Source organism: Crinia signifera, chromosome 4, assembly GCF_055691185.1.
Source record: "Crinia signifera chromosome 4, ASM5569118v1, whole genome shotgun sequence".
In the NCBI taxonomy this organism is placed as follows: Eukaryota; Metazoa; Chordata; class Amphibia; order Anura; family Myobatrachidae; genus Crinia; species Crinia signifera.
Window position 1 is genome coordinate 288,028,383 of NC_139220.1, and position 12,924 is coordinate 288,041,306.

The window sequence follows — 12,924 nt, forward strand, 5'->3', positions numbered from 1 at the left end:
AAAGCCAAGAACAGTATCTGATTACACATCCGCTCGCATGCGTCCGCACAGAGGAAAAATCATTCGATGTTTTCTCATCATCAAATGATTTTTCCTCTACTCGCAGATAAAAGTAAGCCTGGACTTATCCTGCATGGAGATGGGCGAATTGGGGGCGAGTGCTGACGTCATGTGACGCCATCCGTCCGACCAATGCAGACAGGGCCATGCCTGCATTAGCTGGGGTCTGCGTGGCGTTTCTATGGGCGCGTCCACCCTTTTTCTTTTGGCAGGAACGTCCCCTATCTGTCACTAAGGCATCCCCTGCCTCGGAGAATGAAAGATTTGGTGAAGGTGCTCGCTGCTGGGGTTTACACATGCGCAATTATACAGAGCCCCACCACCGGGGACTGGGCCAAATTCGGACCTGTGCAAAAAGGTCTGAATCAGCCCCTAAATTAGAAATGTTCTATGATTGCATGTGTTGTATTATGGTGGGTTATGATATATCTACATTTAATAACGACTACATGCGAATGTCGACATGCTGATAATGTCGCCATGCAGCCTGCTGACATTATCATGTCTAAACTGATGAAATGCTGACGTGATAGAGAATTTGTACATTCGCCCTGAGCTTGCATCAACCTACCCATTGTATACCTAATGCTCATGCCGAGCTTCCGACCTTGTCGACCTTAGCCATGTCGACATATTTCAGGTGTCAACCTAAGGCCTGTAGTCCTTCAGTGGTCGACCCAATGCATGTCGACCTAAATTGGGTTAACCCCATGACCCACACCTCTAGCAGTGATGGTGGTCTGCTCACCTTATCTGGCTGCACAATCCGGCGGAGATTGTCAATCCACCGATCCCGCTCCTGAATGGAGGAACACCCGAAGCAACGACTCCCACTGCTAGTGATGACCTGTGACAGATGACAATGCTCAGTGCGGGCACATTCATTCTGTGGATTACTCCCCTCCACCCATCCACATTAAAATCTGGGCAAATAACAGTCTGAGGGTGGGTAGATCCGAGCATTATCATTGTACTTAGCCCTTGTGGCAGATGGCAGATTATGTACAACACAAACGTTGGCATCTGATATGGCAAACTTCATAAATACCGCCCTTTGCATATTGCAGCCACTAGGGGGGGTGGGAGCAGCAGGTTTGGCTACTGGACATTAATAACCTACCCTGCAACAGCTTACAGTGGTTTAATCTTTCACCTACCTCAAAGCAGAACTGCTCGCCCAGTATACTGCTGTGTAGAGCCCGAATAATGACGTCTCTCTCATTACTGAGGTCCAGGACTTCTACACACCCCAGTGACTCATGGGAGCTGTGCAGACTCCTGCAATAAAAGTTGCTATTGTAAGCACAGAAAGTGCATTGTGCGCTGTTAGTGATGTGCTGTCACACACAGTAGTCTGTCTTACATGGCTGACCTCTGTGCTTTCAACACTATAACAAGTGTGCATAGCAATAAAGATTAGGGCTGTCTGCTACTCTTTTATTGGGAATTGTGTCTCTCTCAAGGTGGTCAGCCTATGGGCTTCTTTTCGTTGCCCACCACCTCCGCTACAAACCCGCCGCCTCCACCAATCCCCCTCCCCCTGGTTTACCTTGCTGCAGGTCCTCCTGGACCCGGAAGGTAAACCCCTCCTCCCCCTAGCAAGGCAGCCGGACGTCCTTCTGGCTGCAGGGGGGAGGAGGAGGTGCCGGGGACAGCCACACTGAGCTGTCCCGGCATGAGGGGAGGAGGAGGCGCCAGGAAGGTGACGGAGACCCCCCGCACACCACATTACAGGTATCGCATGAGGCCTGGCAGCGATGTATATTAATACATCCCACCCAGAGGGAGCGTGCAGCGAGGCACCATGCCCAAGGAATGGCAAACGCAGCAAAAAACACACAAAAAAACTTGAAAAACTCATGTAGACACAGACACATAAAACTTGAAAAACTCATGTCAACCTTTTGAAACTTAACTATGTGGTGACCTTTTGACTGTCGACCAATAGTGATTGACCTATTCACTATCGACTTAATGATCCACATCCCTTCACTGGTCGTGAAAGCATGAATTGATGTTTACACCGAGTGATCCGATGCTGCATCTTTGGGTTCAGCAAGGATCATAAAAGCCTGCAGACCATCTGTGAATGAGGCCCAGTGTGAGGTAAGAATGTGCGGCCATTACCTGTCATCCGGCTGCAGTGGCGAGACGCTCGTCTTTCTTCTTTTCTTCTTCTTTTTCCTCTTCAGAATTAAACCCTAAGAAAATAATGTGTGACCATTGTATTCAAGTAGATCAGGCCGAGCTATCAATGCACAGACCTTGCTGTTCTGTAATAACAGTAGGCAATGGTTGGGTTTCCCGGGCCACACTGCCTGTTATCTGTGGTTCTAGAAGATGTCACACGACAAACATAAGGTCTGAATTGGCCTCAAAGTATGGGCACAGGCAGTAACATTGCCAAGATGGAATGTGCAACATAGAAACATAGAATTTGACGGCAGATAAGAACCACTTGGCCCATCTAGTCTGCCCCTTTTTTTAATCATGTTACCTCAAACCATATTTAATCCTTATTTTTATGTAAGGATATCAATATGCTTATCCCAAGCATGTTGAAATTGTACTACTGTATTTGCATCTACCACCTCTGTTGGGAGGCTATTCCACTTATCTACTACTCTTTCTGTGAAAAAATGCTTCCTCACATTTCCCCTGAATCTTCCCCTGAATGAAACCTCCCTCTAGTTTCAGTGCATGTCCTCGTGTTCTGTTGCTCCTCTTCCTGTGAAGAATGTCTCCCACCTGTACCTTGTTAAAGCACTTGATATATTTGAAAGTTTCTATCATGTCCCCCCTTTCCCTTCTCTGCTCTAAAGTATACATATTAAGCTCTTTTAGTCTTTCCTGGTACGTTTTGTGATGTAGGCCATGCACCATTTTAGTTGCTCTTCTTTGTACAGTCTCTAATGTATTTATATCCTTCTGGAGATATGGCCTCCAGAACTGAACACAATACTCTAGGTGAGGTCGTACCAATGACCTATACAGTGGCATTATTACTTCTTTCTTTTTACTGCTGATACCTCTCCCTATGCAACCAAGCATCTGACTTGCCTTCTTCATTGCTTTGTTACATTGCCTACCTGCTTTTAAGTCCCCTGAAATAGTGACACCTAGATCCCTCTCTTCCTCTGTAGTTTCCATTATAGTGCCATTTATACTATATTGAGTCTTTGGATTTCTGAGACCCAAGTGCATGATTTTGCATTTTTTGGCATTAAACTGTAGTTGCCATTCTCTTGACCATTTCTCTAATCTGCCTAGATCCTCAATCATTTGTTTTACCCCTCCTGGTGTGTCTACCCTGTTGCATACCTTTGTGTCATCTGCAAAAAGGCACATTTTACCCTCAATTCCATTTGCAATATCACAAATAAAGATATTTAAAAGCACCGGTCCAAGTACAGATCCCTGGGGTACTCCACTTGTAACCTTTCCCTCCTTTGACTGTACTCCGTTTACTACAACTCTCTGTTTTCTGTCCTGCAACCACGCTCTTATCCATTCAACTATCTTAGAATCCAATCCAAAGCTTTCAAGTTTATTTAACAGTCTGCGATGTGGGACAGTGTCAAAAGCTTTACTAAAGTCTAGATAAGCTACATCTACAGCCCCACCTTTATCTATTACTTTAGTCACCCAGTCAAAAAAGTCAATAAGATTTGTTTGACATGATCTTCCCCCAGTAAACCCATGCTGTTTTGGATCCTGTAAATTGCTGGTTTTGAGATATTCTACAACTCTTTGTTTTAAGAGTGTTTCCATCAATTTCCCTACTACTGATGTAAGGCTCACTGGTCGATAGTTGCTTACCTCTTCCTTGCTTCCACTTTTGTGCAGTGGGACTACATTCGCTGTTTTCCAGTTCTCTGGGATTACTCCAGTAGCTAGTGACTGGTTGAATAATTCTGTTATTGGTTTTACCAGCTCCCCTTTAAGCTCTTTTAGTATCCTTGGATGTATCCCATCTGGCCCCATTGATTTATCCACTTTCAGTTTTGAGAGTTCTTGTACTTGTCTCTCCCTCAGTTTTCTGACTATACTTGCAACTTAACTGTGGCCCCTTCCCCTCTCTTTCAGCAGTGAATACTGAGCAGAAATAATTATTAATATTATCTGCTATTACATTGTCCCCCTCAAGAAATCTTCCACTCTCTGTCTTCAGTCTAATTATTCCACTTTTTGTTTTTCTCCTTTCACTTTTATACCTAAAAAAAGTTTTCCCCCCTTTACCCACTGACTGGGCCATTTTCTCTTCAGCCTGTGCTTTTGCACATCTGATTACCTTCTTAGCCTCCTTCTGTCTAACAAGATACACCTCTTTCCTCATTCTTCTGCGTCTGCTTAAATTTCTTAAAGGCCAACTTTTTTGCTTTCACAATACTTGCTACTTCTTTTGCAAACCACAATGGCTTTCTTTTTCTTGTGTTTTTCCTAACTCTTTTGACACAAAGTTCTGTTGCTTTTAGAATTGCACTTTTTAATTTTTCCCACTTATCCTGCACTCCTTCCAAGTTCTTCCACTCTGCCAAAGAATCCCTTACAGAGTTTCCCATCTCTACAAAATCAGCCTTCCTAAAATCTAACACCTTTGTTTTTGTGTGCGATGAGTCAGTCTCTGTCTTTATTTTGAACCATACTGCTTGATGGTCACTGGATCCCAGATTTTCACCCACATTTATGTCAGATATTCTGTCACCATTTGTAAGTATTAAGTCTAATATTGCGTCCTTACGAGTGGGCTCCCTCACCAATTGCTGGAGGGATGCTCCTTGCAAGGAATTCAGCATGTCCCTACTTCTGGTGGAACTTGCAACAGGCAGCTCCCAGTTACCATCAGGTAGATTAAAGTCTCCCATGATTATCACCTCTCCTTTTAATGCCATTTTATTGATGTCCTGCAATAGGCTCTTGTCTAGTTCCTCTTCCTGACCTGGTGGTCTGTAGATCACCCCTATACGAAGAATCGCCTTCTCCCCTGTTTCTATGGTCACCCAAAGGGCCTCCGTTTTTTCTTTAATACTTTGTATTAAGGTAGTCTTTATATATTTTTTCACATATATTGCAACCCCTCCTCCAATTTTTCCCATTCTGTCCTTCCTAAATAAAGTATATCCTGGTATAGCTATGTCCCAGTCATGATTTTCATTGCACCATGTCTCTGTAATAGCCACAATATCCAGTTCATCCCTTGTCATTATTGCAATTAGTTCTGGGATTTTATTTCTTAAGCTCCTAGCATTTGCACACATAGCTCTTAAAGTTGTGTTTGTGCTTCTCCTGCTGCTAACATGAACCAACCAATCAGCTCCTACCTGCAGTATACAGTCACTGGGTGAGATTTAATATTATGAGAGATTCAGAAAGTGAGAGATTTGGGAAGAAATCTCCAGTTTTTTTAAAGCTGCAATCATTTACACTGCAAAACCAGTTTGATTTTGAAGTGTAAAGGCCCCCATTCCTAAGGACAAGTCGGCCGACTTCCCCTGAGCTCTCCCGGCAGCTCCCTGGGGGAGCTTGATAAGATTTGGCACTTTATGTGCCATTTTTTACATGTGATTGTCACATGTAAACCCGGGTAGCTGCAGGAGAGCAGGGTCTGGGGGGGTGGGGGCTGCAGGAAAGGGTCCGGGTCCGTGGCAGGGGGTGGGGACCGAAGAGTCAGCAACGGCGGGCGATGGGAGCATAGAAAAAAAAATCCTATTCAAAAACTGGGCGACCACTGATTGGCTGAGCTCTCAGCCAATCAGCGGCCGCCCAGTCTTTTGAATAGGATTTTTTCTATTCTCCCTCTTGCCGCAGGGTCCGGTGTAGCGGTGAGCGGCGGGAGAAAATCCTATTTAAAATGTTGAGCTGTGGGGACACTGCTGTGCTGCTGGTGGCTGGGCTGTGCTGCTAGAAGGGCAGAGACAGTGTGCAGGGGACGCTGCGGGGGACAGTGACAGTGACGGAGAGCCGGGCAGGGGGAGACGGGAACTGTCAGTGTTGAGAAAAACAAGCCCATACAATGAATGGGAAGCCTGTGATTGGCTGAGCGCTCTCTCAGCCAATTGCTGACTGGCTAAGAGAGCACTCAGCCAATCACAGGCTGCCCATTCATTGTATGGGCTTTTTTTTCCAGCACTGACAGCTCCCGGCTCCCCCTGCCCGGCTCTCCGTTACTGCTGCCTCTGTTACTGTCCCCCACAGCATCTGCTGCCTCTGCCATAGTAGCAGCGCCCCCGACATACGCCCCGCAGCGTCCCAGCCACCCTGCTCCCTCTTATCTGGAGCAGGGTGTGCAGCCGGTCCGACCTCCCGACTCCGATGCGCACGTGTATGGGGGCCTTAAATGATTGCTGCAACAATGTTGTTGTAGACCTAATGACCCTGTCGACCTACCCCCATGTTGACCTCCATCATGTCAATCTTCATGCATGTCAGCCTAGTGGTGTCAACCTAATTGCTGTCTATTCAATGATCCATCCACCTACCTGTCATGTCACAGACTGTTTGAAAAAAATGTCAGGAAGGAGCTGATTGGCTGGCTGTTTATCACTCTCCATTTTATCACTTTTGAAGCTTAGTGCATCTGGCCCAAAGTCTGTCGCACATGCAAAATACTACACGGAATTGGCCCATTTCATCTTCACGGGGATTCCATGTTTTTGCAACTCCTTAACCTGTTTCAAATATAACTAAACAATATTAACTAATTCCTTCTGAGTTGATTGACAATTGAGGCAACATCACTGTTGATATGGGTATGGGTCATTGGGTCAACCAAATTCAGGTCGACATGCATTGAGTCGACCACAGAAGGTCTACAGGGCTTAGGTCAACACATGAAAAGGGTCAATGGGATCAAAAGGTCGACACAATCATTGTCGACATGATGTTTTTATTTTTTTTATCCTGAATGTCGACATAGGAGACCGTATTGGTGCATGACATCCCCTCGCATGGCCCGCTGCGCTCACCATGCTTCGGGCACGAGACCTCGCTGCGCTCGGCACACTATTATATTCTCCCTCCATGCCCTAGCTGATGGCAGGGCATGAATTAGCACCTGTCGGCACATGTCGGCTCCAAAAAAACTCATGTCAACCTTTTGACTGTCAAACTTCCCATTGTCAACCTAATGATTGTGTTGACGTTTTGCATATGTCGACCTTAGCCATGTTGACCTTCAGTGGTCGACCCAATGCATGTCAACCTTAATAGTGACAACCTGACGGCCGTATACTGTTGTTATATAGAAACATACATACACATAAGTTACCTTCACATTATTATATTGATTCTTTGTTTCAGCATCGACATTTCCATCAGACACAGAATCTGTTACTGAAAAGAATATAAAAAGTAACACTGCCATAAAGCAACACAAGAGGACAAGCAGTCATAGGGAAGACGGAGCTATGCAGAAATCTAATCAGCAGGCATTGAGGTACTTATTATCTATGTCACCACATTAAGGATCTGCTTCAGAGGCGGATGCAGACGTGTCTCTTGGCAGTCGCCAGAAACAGGTTTCTTGTCCCTGTAGGCATGACGTGCGCACGTTGTGATACATGCCCTCAAGGATGAACAGTTATGTGCGATCGCATTGTCACCGGTCAGCTCCCATCCTGTAACACCCTATTTTACAGAAGGGAATATCCAAAAAGTTCCGTCTGATTCTTAATAGGACGTACAATGTTTCAAAATGCATAGACCAGTAGCGCATGTAGGGGGGGGTTTCTGGGTACTCAGAAGTCTAAGGGCCCTCATCTGAAAGCTGAGGGTCCCCTCTTTCCATGGGTACAAGAATTGTAAAAATCGGCCCTTGGGAACCAGAGATATCTGACTTCAAATCAGTGGTCCCCATCCAAGCCTGTTAATTGTTATTCCCAGTCAGATATTTCAGGTTCTGTCTGAGAGTTTTTCTGAGGGTATATTCCAAAAGCTGGGACTCTCCACCTTTGACACTACTAGCTGGTCTCTACTGTTCCAAGAACCAGAGATATCAGCCTTCCAGCAGCTGGTTACTGCTCCAGCTCCACACACCTGGTATGTAGTTTTATATACTCGTTGGCAGATTGCTCTGCCTCCTGAATTCCCATCCCCTAGTCCCCAGTACCATTTGGTAGGTGGGATTCTCTAGTTTTTAATGCCATTAAAATCTAAGAAATCTATTTCTGGGAACTGGAGATATCTGCATTCAAACAAGTTGTCCTCCCACCAGAAAATTATGAATAATAAGCCCACTGCACTATACACCCCTCCTCTGCGTAATTAAACATCCTCTACCACCCAGGAAGTTATGTATCAGGACCCCTTCATTCAGCCCAATGCCCCCTTCTCCCACCTCATCTCCCACCATCTGTGCAGTAAAGGGGTAATTAGTGGAAATTACTGATCCAGGCCCTACATGCTGCTCGGTTGATATAATGCCCCCTACCACCCGCAGGACATCAAAGCTTCCCTCACCCCTACCACTGGAGGATCGGTAGGGGCCCCAATGCATTGCTATGCCCAGGGGTCTACACTGCTGTTGACGCTCCTGTATGTATGTATGTATGTATGTATGTATGTATGTATGTATATATATATATATATATATATATATATATTATTTTTTTCATTTTATTATTGTTATATATAAACATTTGGTCTATCTATAATACTTTAACTGACCCGGAATATACTGGGTCACCTAAGTGTCCATCTCCGTGCTTTGCTCCACCCCTCTGGAAACCCCCTTCTGAAAATCCTGCGTTTGCCACTGTAGACGCACATCTCCGCATGCACTGAAGAACACTCACCAAAGCTTCATAATGGGAAATGTGAGTATTGATTGTGCTTATTAGCTGCTTAATAAGAAGTTGGATACTAGGAACAAAAAAAAAAATATATATATATTTATATATATATATATATATATATATATATATATATATATATATATATATATATATATATACATACATACAACAAGGTTTCCAATATTAGAAGGTCTGTCGTAAAGGTTAATAGCCTTTTTTCCAATGCAGTGCAGCCTCTTCTCCTAAGATCCACTGTCTCCAGCAGCCAAGGGAAATTTCACATAGAAAACAAATGGAGGAGGCGCACACAATGAGCAAGTATATTTCAACAGTTTTAAAATATGCACATCATCACTTCACCAATGTAGATACAGCGGTGAACGGCTTCCGTACAGGGCAAATCTCGATCCACTGTTAAGCAACTCCCACCGCCAAGCAGCAGCACAATGTTTCCCACAGCTTTACAGACAGAACCGGCGAGGCTTCCAGCGTCACTGCTAGCACGCCATCTACGCGTTTCGTCATGTCAGGACTTCATCAGGAGGCACCTCCTGACGAAGTCCTGACGTGACGAAACACGTGAAGTGATGATGTGCATCTTTTAAAACTTACATGTATGTGAGCTTTTATTTTGTAGTAAAATGAGCAAGAAATATACTTGCTCATTGTGTGCGCCTCCTCCATTTGTTTTATATATATATATATATATTATATATATATATATTAAGCACTTGTAATTGTGTTCAATGTGCATGCCATAAATAATTTTGACAATAAAAACAAATTTAAAATGAATATACAAATGAGAATAACAATTGATTAATAACTGGCCCAAATTGCATGTGCGCATTGGATTGGTGTCGGAGGTCAGACAGGCTGCACATAAGAAGAAGAAAAACAACATACAAATGAATAGGCAGCCACTGATTGGCTGAGAGCTCACTCAGCCAATCAGTGGCCACCCAAATGGGAGGCTGCTGATTGGCTGAGACAGATCTCAGCCAATCAGTGGCTTCCCATTCATTTCTATGGGTTATTTTTTGCAGCTCGGCTCCCCCTGCCAGGCTCCTGGCTCCCTCCGCCTCCAGCTCCGTGGGAATTGCATGTGATATATTGCATGCGATTTATAACATGCAACACTTGTCAAATCAAGTGCCTAATCATGTGTGAGCCCTCCTGGGGAGCTGCGGGGGTATTCAGGTCTGACTTGGGGGTCTTTAGTTTTTATTACCCAGTGTGACGGCTGAGGTTTTTGTTTGTCTATCAGTTGGTATGTAATGAAAGCTGGGTAACCTCAGACGGGAGACCAGAGTCCGGAGCCCAAAGGCATGACCAATGATGGAGGAAACTGGAAATTAATTATAATTGGATTTATTGTAAGACAGGTGGAATACTGTAATAACGGTTGAGTCCTTGGCTCAGCAGGATAGGAATCAGTAATAACTGAAAAGTCTTTGACCTGGTAATGACCGAGTAGTATTTATCTGGAATGGAACTGGTATAGATTGAAGAATCGGCTGGAGCTGAAGAATGGATGTCGTTGGGATTATCCGATGGTGACCATCGATAATGCGTCTGGAAGAAGGGGTAAGTATAGTAAGCTGGGGTTTATCAGCTGGTATGTAATGAAAACTGGGTAACTTCAGGCTTGAGACCAGAGTGCAGAGCCCAAAGGTGTGACCAATGGTGGAGGAAATTGGAAGTGAAATATAATTGGGTTTATTGAAACAGTAGAATAGAAATGAGTAATAACTGAAAAGTCTTGGTGATGACCGAGTAGTCTTTTTCCGGAATGGAACCGGTAGGGATTGAGGAATCGGTAATTATGTAATATCTGGGCTCCCGTTTTTCTTATGAGACCGCGTCCCCTTGCGGGGCTCGCTGCGCTCGCCACACTATATAAAATCAACTCCATGCATAGTTGGATAGTAGGGTTATGAAAAAATGGGGTGCATTTAACATGGGAGCCCAGATAATACATAAGTACCGAGGAATCAGCTGTAGCTGAAGAATGGCTGTCGTCGAGAATATCCAATGGTGACCATCGATAATGCGTCTGGAAGAAGGGGTAAGTATATCCTGAGAAGAATATGCTAGAAAGTATAGCTGGTAATCACATGGCTCAAGTTGTGTACCAATAACACAGGCACAGTATGGAATACACCCGGTGATGACCGTTACCAATGCAAAACACTGATCATGGCTGGTATCGGAGATGGCTCTCTGAATGGTGTCTGGTAAAGAGGAGATGGTACTTGCGGTGATGAGCTGTGCAGGACTGCAGCAGTTAGGGTTAAAACAAACAATGTAACCGATGCTCCAGATCGATGTTTGCTACCGATGTTAAATTATCAATGTTACCGATTGTTAGTAGCGTTTGGAGCAAGTCACTCTAATCTAATGCCCGCCACTGCACTGCCCGTCCCGCTGATGATACCTGCATTTACTGCCCGGCCAGGTCAGGACTCGTTGCCCACTGCACACCCCAGTGTCCTGCAGATGATGATGATGACCGCCCGCCCCACTGCTCCCCTGGTCAGGCATATATGCAGGGAGGTCGGACGTGATCTTATGTGCTGACCGTCCGACCTCCCTGATCCAGTCCGATGCGCACGGGACCACGCATCGGATCAGATCAGACATGGGAGCCCAGATAATACATAAGTACCGAGGAATCAGCTGTAGCTGAAGAATGGCTGTCGTCGAGAATATCCAATGGTGACCATCGATGATGCGTCTAGAAAAAGAGGCAAGTATATCCTGAGAAGAATATGCTAGCAAGTATAGCTGGTAATCACACAGCTCAAGTTGGGTACCAATAACACAGGCACGGTATGGAATACTATAGAGCTACCTTTTTTCCCCTGTTGGCATGCAACTCCCAAGACTTTGGCCCATTAGTGTGACCTGGCATCCAGGTGAAGTACGGGGTGATTTGGACTCTGGCGGCTCTCCTCCCCCCCCCCCCCCGTGTATACTGAGGGGGCTGACTTGTGATAGACCAGCGAACGCCGACCAGACTCCCCACTCCATTACAGCATAGAAAGCAACCGGCCTCCGGTTAACACAGGCTGCAGGTTTAAAAAGCGGGACTCCCGGCATCAGCGTTCTTGTATAGACGGACGAAGCACGGCAGCCGCCGACCATGTTTAACACTCCGGCTTACAAACAATAATGGTGTGTACGCACGGTACAATCCAGCATAAGATTTTGACTATATATATGCAGATCGTAAACAGATCGCACAGGTTTTTTTACCTTGCGATCCCGATGCGCGCTCCCGAGACAGCACAAATTGAAACCCAGATAGACAGGGCAGTAATGACTATATAGTGCAAATCTAAAGCAGTTAGCATGAATTGTATGTAAATAGCACATGAGTTAGCAAAGATTGTATAGCAAGTCGAATAGCAAAGGAATCTCACTGTGTGTACACACCATTAGTCTGCAAAACTCCCCGGCAAGGTGCTGGTCCGTGAGTAAAAAAGGTTTACAACCATGATCAATGTCGGGATTGCATTAATAGTTGTGGAAAATAATGAGTGAGTGCAATAGCGCTCAGAGGTAACCAAATAAAGGAGTAATTTTAACCATATAATAATATAGTTAATAAAATACCATACAAAACCCTATTCATTACACATCTGAGGTCAACAGGTAAGTAAATGTTAGGAGGGATGGATGGTCCAACTTCATCGAATTCTCCCCTTATTCTCCACGACATATATTGTTGAGATCTAGCACCAGTTTAAGGACCCGCTCAGACCAAGCAGCTGCCGCCATCTAGCTCTCCTGCAGGGCAGGTAACACACAGCCCACTCCTCCTGCAGAACCCAGAGCAGATAACACACAGTCCACTCCAGGGTGCTGACTCTAATGATGGTGTCAGACTGTCAGTGGTGACAAGGGGACAGGGGACACTATCCAGCCGATATATGTCGTGGAGAATAAGGGGAGAATTCGATGAAGTTGGACCATCCATCCCTCCTAACATTTACTTACCTGTTGACCTCAGATGTGTAATGTATAGGGTTTTGTATGGTATTTTATTAACTATATTATTATATGGTTA

At 45.0% G+C, this 12,924-nt stretch overlaps 1 protein-coding gene across 1 annotated transcript in view; it reads right to left on the bottom strand.

The window, feature by feature from the left end:
• The window catches only part of RASAL3 (RAS protein activator like 3), a 56,607-nt gene that overhangs the window by 19,235 nt on the left and 24,448 nt on the right, over positions 1-12,924 (bottom strand). The window contains exons 5-8 of the mRNA XM_083184941.1: positions 7,328-7,392; positions 2,188-2,261; positions 1,218-1,338; positions 809-907 (exon numbers count right to left, since the gene is read on the bottom strand). Coding sequence (XP_083041067.1) covers positions 809-907; positions 1,218-1,338; positions 2,188-2,261; positions 7,328-7,392 — 359 coding nt within the window. The remainder of the gene's footprint in view (positions 1-808; positions 908-1,217; positions 1,339-2,187; positions 2,262-7,327; positions 7,393-12,924) is intronic.